Source organism: Sinocyclocheilus rhinocerous, unplaced genomic scaffold, assembly GCF_001515625.1.
Source record: "Sinocyclocheilus rhinocerous isolate Xijiao unplaced genomic scaffold, SAMN03320098_v1.1 scaffold2593, whole genome shotgun sequence".
Classification (NCBI taxonomy): Eukaryota; Metazoa; Chordata; class Actinopteri; order Cypriniformes; family Cyprinidae; genus Sinocyclocheilus; species Sinocyclocheilus rhinocerous.
Genome location: NW_015664037.1, coordinates 97,398 through 105,750, shown reverse-complemented (window position 1 = coordinate 105,750; position 8,353 = coordinate 97,398). Strand labels below are relative to the sequence as shown.

The 8,353-nt window shown below is 36.5% G+C and overlaps 1 protein-coding gene across 1 annotated transcript in view; it reads left to right on the top strand.

Moving 5' to 3' along the window:
- ern1 (endoplasmic reticulum to nucleus signaling 1) overlaps window positions 1-6,183 on the top strand; it is a 40,258-nt gene extending 34,075 nt beyond the window's left edge. Inside the window, exons 20-22 of the mRNA XM_016540164.1 lie at window positions 1,909-2,032; window positions 2,213-2,280; window positions 4,065-6,183. Of these exons, the coding sequence (XP_016395650.1) occupies window positions 1,909-2,032; window positions 2,213-2,280; window positions 4,065-4,457 (585 nt within the window). The 3' untranslated portion in view covers window positions 4,458-6,183. The remainder of the gene's footprint in view (window positions 1-1,908; window positions 2,033-2,212; window positions 2,281-4,064) is intronic.
- The last annotated feature ends 2,170 nt before the right edge of the window (window positions 6,184-8,353 follow it).

The following is an 8,353-nucleotide window of genomic DNA, read 5'->3' as shown; positions in this document are numbered from 1 at the left end:
GGGTATTAAAAAGTATTAAAAGTTGATAAATCAATTTAGAGAAAATTAAGGCCCTTAATAAGTATTAAAGTCTTAAATGCCGTTTTCCAAGGTATTACATTTTGTATCATCTTTTCATTATGTATATTTGTTCGAATAATGGGGTTCTGTGTAGTTTATTTATGGAATCCCGTAAGATTTGACGTCATCTGTTACGGCGCTCACTGACTGACTGCGCCACTGCGTGATAGCGCAGGGCTTGTTGATCCCGCTCTCCCTGAATTTCTGACCATTACCGCATGCTCCGATCTGCTCCCGCGATTTTTGTGTCCGCTCCCGCAAACATTCTAATATTGTATATAATTTTCGCGCATCAGGGCGCCGCTATCAATATGTGGGGTATTTAAATCCCTTTTGAATGAGCGCTCACAGTCGCAATTTACTTTCACTTTCGATTTCGCGATCGCGCGCACACTGTGTAAAGGTAGCACATCTTTATATTTATATTTGTCAATGAGCAAATCCTCCAACATCTTGTCAGTTATCTCTCCTTACTTTTGACAATGTGATCAGTCAAATCTGACTTCTGCAGCTCATGTTGGATGCAGGGTTGTTGTTGTTTTCCATGAAATTGGGCTGCTTTTAAACTGTTGCCATTGGTTGATTTTCCCCAGTGGGTTAAAGGTTTGAAATCTTGCATAAATAACATTTGGTTGAAATGCTTGTACTGAAACATTTTGCATTCTACCTGTAATAAAACTGTGCTAAATGTTTTGGGCCACACTAGTAGGAAGCATTTGAGCTGTGTTTATGATAAATGTGCATAACAGTGACTATAAAATATGTATTTTAGGGATGGAAATAACATTTTTATATTTGGGACATGGTAATTGCGCTACTTTGAGCTGGGGTTTTTTTCACTGGCATGGGCTTGGGATGCTTAATTAAAATAATGTAATAGTTGTGATCATTATTTTACCTTCCATGATCATTCAGACTTGATCAGGTGCAGTACTGACACTCTGTCAAGTCTGCATCAAATCAAGCACTCCGTAATCACAGGTAAACTGTCTGATCAGTCAGATGTTTGTCATGAGAAGTGTTCCACAAAACAGCTATGGTTTGCAGACAGTTATAAGAGTTGATGTGACAAATACATCTTTTGAATATACTGTGTGATCTCATTGCCCCGTTAGCTCGGAAAGCTTTATTTTCCCTACTCAATACACAATCAATATATAGTAAATGTAAGTTAAAGTGTCGCCGATGTAACTGGTTAAAACTTGGAGTGGCGATGAGGTCTTAAAATGTATGGAAAGGGTCTTAAAAAAAGGTCTTAAAAAATATTAAATTTAACTCCATGATTCCTGTATATACCCTGTAACAGATCAATGCTTCTTCATCTTTTATTGGCTTCCACTGGCATATGTAAAGGGAGAGTTACACAAACAGGATAGCTAGCTAGGAATGAAAATAGATTTAGATTCCGTTAAGTTTTCCAGATGTGGTAGAGTTCTTACTTGTGGAAGAACATTGTTTCTAACATTAATGTTAGGATTCTGACTCACGTAGTAGTTCTGTCTCAAAATTGTTGATTTTTGTTTATGCATCAATAAATCAAGCCATCAACTGAATGGTCAACTTCAAATGTTTTCTTTTAGTAGCATAAAAAAACAACTGATATTTAAACTGATTAAATTATATACAAATAGAGACACACACCCCTTTAAAACAGTGTTTTCAAATCAGAGGGTCAAAAATAGGTTATAAAATGGCCATTTCTTTCTAAAGTATGACAATTTTATGTAAAAATAACATTATAAGTGTTTATCACTGCTTTAAAGAAGTTTTTTCTGAGAAACTCCGCTAAAGATTCTTCTAGAATGCCTAATAAATGGCAGAATTTTTTATTTTTTTTTGCACTGACAGGATGTGAGTGATAGAATTGAGAAGGAGCCGTTAGATGGACCAATCGTGAGACAGCTGGAGAGAGGAGGACGGGTGGTGGTCAAAGGCGATTGGAAGGAACATATCACAGTGCCTCTACAGACCGGTGAGCACTACTGCAATTTTGCTTACTGTTGGCCTGTTTTCTATCCATTTTTAATTCTAAGAGTTTGTAATTAGTTAAACCGCATGCTGTTCTGTCATGATTATCTACTTTTATTCTTATTTGAATCTTTAATGTGAAACGTTTGCTCTGCAAACCATTCAAATGCTAATTGTTCTTCAGATCTTCGCAAGTTTCGTTCATACAAAGGCGGATCGGTCAGAGATCTTTTACGTGCCATGAGAAACAAGGTACGTTTGTTAAAGAAAATCAGTTTATTGATACTCAGCACAAATATCTAGTATTTACAGCAGATAATATGCACGATATTAATGGAAAAGTAGCATAAGAGAGTAGAAGGAACCAGTGATGGGTTATAAACGATCCGTTCATTGCGTCTGTCACGTGACAAATGAACGAAAGATTCGGAAGGTAAAGTAATTATGTTCCCTGTAAATTATCTTTGAATGCATTATAATGATTTCATAATTCGGAATATGATCAAGATTGCATAGGTGGATGTGTTCGGGGAATTTGGCTGTTAAAATTATAACATTTAAAGCCACTTAAATAAATGAAATGACTTGATTAAAGATTTGTTCATTTTGATGAACGAGATTGAACGAGAGAGTCAGTAAAATTATCCGAACTTCTCATCACTAGAGGGAACACTAAGTTCCTTTTTTTAATAAATGAAATGTAGTTGTTTTGTTAGGTATTCCTATTTGTCACGTTTTACATTTTTGATGTCAGGGTGTAACTTGTACAAGTAGAACAAGCTGAATTCTGATGATAAAAAAATCTAAAAGCTACTGTTAAACAAGCAAGTACAATAATTGATTTGTATATTTAAATACACAGCTAAAATAACAGTTTTAGTCCATCTTGAAAATATAACATTTCACGTGATTAAACCTTGAAATGTAGCAAGGACATCTGTAAAATAATCTGTGTGACATCTGGGGTTCAACCATAATTTTACGAAGCTACGAGAATACTTTTTGTGCGCAAAAGAAAAAAAAAAGACTTTATTCAACAATTCGTCGTCTCCGCGTCACCCTGGCGCCATTTTGGAGAGTATCCACTGAACGTAAATGGCGTATGCTGTTCTGTGTCAGCTGCGCCACACGGATACGTTGTTTTTGTTCAGATCAAAGCGTAAACTACGTAAACAGGACCTTGATCGTGTAAGGGCACTTGCTGTCTATGGGAGGGTATATCTTAAAGGCAGAGTAAGTGATTTCTGGTAGCCAATGTTGATATTTGAAATCACCAAAACAAACACGCCCCTAACCCCAAAAGGGTCTTGCCCCTATTTTGATAGCTCCACCCCACATATACGTACGCAACCCAGGCAACGATTAGTTCTGTGAAACAAAGCAAAACCAATGTTACACCGTGTCTACGGACGTGAGCGGCGCGGCGCAACAAATCCCCGACAGAAAACTGCTGCCGGGTTCTATTTATGACGTGCTGACACAAATTTCAAATGGTTTTCAACGGTCGTTTGATCGCGTCCAGTGTAGGCAGACTTTAGCTGTTGTAGACACGGTGTTACTCACCTATTGAGAAGAAACAAAGCAACCTTGGCGTCCGATCGCAGGCCTCCGCTCCTTGAGTTCTCTCCAGCGCTGGAAAGCTGATCCGATATTTACACGGGTCCTACTTCTTGCCTTATCGTTCCGCAGACGTTTTCCTCTTTTGTTTTTTATCCGCCATCTCTATCTTTCTGTCGCTCGGCTCGGCTAATGTCCGTCCCATGCACTGAACGCGCTCTCCTCCACATCACGAGTAGACACGCCCCTTATTGCTGATTGGCTACAAGTTTGTTTTGTGATTCGGCCCGAATCAGTTTTCTAAAGCGTTTTTGAAAAATCACATACCCTGCCTTTAATTTGTGTTCCGAAGATCCGAAGGTCTTACGGGTTTGGAACGACATGAAGGTGAGTAATTAATGACAGAATTTTCATTTTTGGGTGAATTAACCCTTTAAGCACAAATTGTCTCATATTTATTTCATCGTTGTTTCCTTTAGAAACACCATTACCGAGAGTTACCCGATGAAGTCCAGGAAACACTGGGATCCATTCCAGATGAATTTGTCTCCTACTTTACCTCCCGTTTCCCTCTTCTTCTGTTGCACACACATCTGGCCATGCGTTTCTGTGCTGTGGAGCGACCTTTCCTGCCTTATTACCACACTTCTGAACTGCTCACACACCACACAGTAGCACAGTGTGCGCCACAGGCTCCCCCCTCACAGCATTGCAGTCCATCAGTGCTCTCAGGCCTGTCGTCGTCCAGTCAGATATCAGCAGCTCCACATGAACTGTCTGAAATGGCAGTCTTACCTGAGATCACCACAGAGCACATACAGACAGTCCCGGTGCCACCCACACTGTCCACACAAGAGACTGGAGCTCCATAGTGCCAAGTGGATAGACCCTTGATGGATGGACCCTTTTCGGACACATTCCAGGGATGAGCCATCTCTCTGTGTGGATGCAGTCTGGGCCTGCAGTGTCCGGGCTGTGTCACCACAGAGGCCGCCATCCCATCTTTAGTGCCTTACGATGCTCATTTTAGACAACAGCTCTTGACTGAGTGATTTACCGATTCCTGGCGAAGATGTTTTGGAGGATGCTGAAAAAGATGGTTTGGGTTGTCAGTGGTGTGCTCACAAAATTCTGCAGTCATTCCTTCCATTTGTCAAGTATAATGTGATTGGAAGGCGAGGGATTTTTGCTGAACACTTGAAATGAATGCAAGAAATTCTACTGTGCACTGTTGAGTCGTGCTTGGTGAGAGAGAACATGCTATTGAATATATATTTTTGTACATATTTTGATCATTGATAATCGATTGAAGTGGCCATTGTGCCTTTTTAAATGACACTGTGCAGTGTGAAGCTAATGCTTGTGGTTTCGCCTTTTGTCTTTGCTGCTGAAAGCTGTTAAAGGACTAGTTCAACCAAAAATGAAGAGAGGCATCATTTAGTCATCCACACATGTACAGCTTTCCGTGGAACAGCAGATTGTTCACTGTTCTCTTCTGTACAGTGACCAGCTGCTGTGAAGCCCCAAAAACACCAAAACGCATCATAAAGTAGTCAACTTGTGTGCAGAATAATCTAAAGAAACGCATGCAAATTCAAGTTATTATTCACTGATAATCTCCCTCTGCACTGCATTTCTTAATTCCCATTTAAATATGTCCTGTGAAGACGTCACACCATATTTGACATCAATGAAGCCAAAGAGCATTGGTTATCACATATCATATGTGAAAGCACTAATCACATTTGTGAGCAAAAGCTAATGTATGGCTTCGGGAGGCTAAACAGTGCTCAAGCCATATGGGCTACTTCTATGCATGCTGGTTTGAAACGAGACGTAAATGATGACAGAATTAAATTTTTGGGTGAACCGTTCCTTCAAAGTCTCTAATATGGAACCAACTGTATGACATTACCGGTATTATGCTTTCAAAAGTTCTGGATATACTTTCATGACAAACGTAATATCCTGTATTGTGCTCATAATTTCAGTCATTCAGTCATGCACTTTTATATTTTGGTATATTTCAGCAAATCATCGTAAACTGTATGAATTCATTCCCTTGGATTTTGGATGGTGTGATTTAGTTGTAGCTTTCAGGTGATTCTCTTAAATGGTTCTTATGTAGGGAAATAATTCAGCTATTTTCTTGGTTTTAATGGATCCCTGATTCAGAAACTATGGGCTTTTGTTAGGTTATACCAGGAAAAATGTCTCTCCTAGGCCTGATGTTGGTCAGATGTTCAGTGCATATACAGCATTGTAACATGCATGCCGTTTTGACCTGAAATATTCCAGATGGAGCTTTTATAATGTTACATGTTTTTAATGTTCCATATTTTTAAATGGCTCATTTTGAGGGAAAAATTTAAATGCAATGATGCCTTTTTACATGTAGTGTTAATAAAAGCTGCTATTGTGCAATGCCAATTAAGGTATGAGTGCAAATAGTCAACCTTTTTGGCTATTTTCATTAATTTCACCCACCATTGCTGAAATTATTTATATATAACGTTACTTCTATTTAGGCATAGTGAGAATAGCATCTATCACTATTTGAATTTAATATAAACACTTTTTAAAACTACCACCATATTCCTGGACCACAAAACCAGTCTTAAGTGTCAATTTTTCAAAATTGAGATTTATACATCTGAAAGCTGAATAAATAAGATTTCCGTTGATGTATGGTTTGTTAGGATAGGACAATATTTGGCCGAGATGAAAATCTGGAATCTAAGGGTGCAAAAAAATCTAAATATTGAGAAAATCACCTTTAAAATTATCCAAATGATGTTCTTAGCAATGTATATTACTAATCAAAAATTAAGTTTTTATATATTTACAGTAGGAAATTTACAAAATATCTTCATGGAACATGATCTTTACTTAATGTCCTAATGAATTTTGGCATAAAAGAAAAATCGATAATTTTGACCCATACAATGTATTTTTGGCTATTGCTACAAATATACCCCAGCGACTTAAGACTGGTTTTGTGCTCCAGGGTCACATATTCTTTTTTTAATGTGTATACTCTGGGAAAACGCATAAGCATACATCATCACATCTCACTACTGTAAAATAGAATGTAAAACAGGTAGAATGATGATTAGATAACGAAAAAATATAACTGAACACTGGACAAAGGCTACTTGTTTTGCGTAAAATTTGTAACTAATAAACAGGTATTAAGGGAGTGTGCAGTTCTATTTTTTCTTTATAGTCTGCTCCTTTAACATGCACCTCAGAAAGGTGTACGTTTGTTTTACTGCTTTATTGTTAGAATGATGATTAGCACAAAACATGAGACCTGAAAAAAGATGAAAAGGTTTTTAAACTGATCAGATGCAGGTGGACCACAGCGTTATAATTTTGATGTGCTTTAATTCATAATTCATATTTTAGATGTTTTAAAAGCTAAAATCGTGTTTGATGACCAATACATATTCATTCTAATACACTGATAAAATGATTCTATGGCGAAGTAAATACTACAGAAAAACTAATGTAATTTCTATATTAAAAGGTTAGTTTAGGCAAAAAGTAAAATAAAAAAAATCTATATTGGTACTTAATTCAAGTTTGTAGAAGTTAAAGCGTAAATATAAATTATATATTGGTGCTTAATTCAAGTTTGTAGAAGTTAAAGCGTAAATATAAATGTTATAAAATTACGTAAAACCTACTATACTTTTTTCGGAAACTGCGAAAGTATTCATACCCCTTCATATATACTGTATATAGGAAACTTACAGCCCATTTTTAACAACCCCCAAAAAATTTACCTCACTTGATTTATTCAATGGCAACACCTAAATGGGGGAAGCCTATAACCCATTCACAAACATAAAAAAATAATTAATCTTAAATAATGATCCTTGAGACTTTGCTTTGTATGTTTTTGCTGATTATTCTACATGCATTTTACATAATTTTCATGTGTCATCAAAAATAATAAAAATGGAGAATAATATAAACATGGTACATGAATGAAATAACATTTTTGTAATATAAAATATCTGGCAAATATCTGTGGGATTCCTGATAAATGATACATAACATTTTTGTAATATAAAATATCTGGCAAATATCTGTGGGATTCCTGATAAATGATACATAACAGTTAAATGAATTAATTCTGAAGGAACTGGATTTCATTAAGATCCATTAAGGTCTTAAATGACACAAGAACTGATAGACAGCATTCATTATAACAAAAGATCATATATTTCTTAAAAATGTTGTAACAGCTTTATGTACTCTACACGTTTGAAGCATTAACATCAGTATACATGAAATAATTTGACCATATTTGTTATTTACTGCAGGAAATCCTTCTTCTGAGAGACGCCAGGACTGCAGCTGACTGGTGTAGCAAGAGAAACTGGGATGGAAAAATAAAATTTCCCATTGTCCTTTCAATGGAAAAAGAGCAACAATTTGCATCCCAATGCAAATTGCAGAGCTGGATGGGTGAATATGATGAAAGTTCTCCAGCCGAACTGTTCACTTTTGTATTTGGGAAACAAAAAGATTATGAGGTGTTCTGCACAGAAATGGATCATAAAGCAAAGTACAAAATCTTCGCCAGATTTGAGGAAGAATGAGTCATCCTTCAGGATCATAAATAAAAAAATCAATCAATGATAAAAATACATTAAAAAATCAATAAAAACTTAAGTGTCTCAATTAAAATGGTCTCATGATTATTTATATATATATATATATATATACACAAACACACACACACACACACACACACACA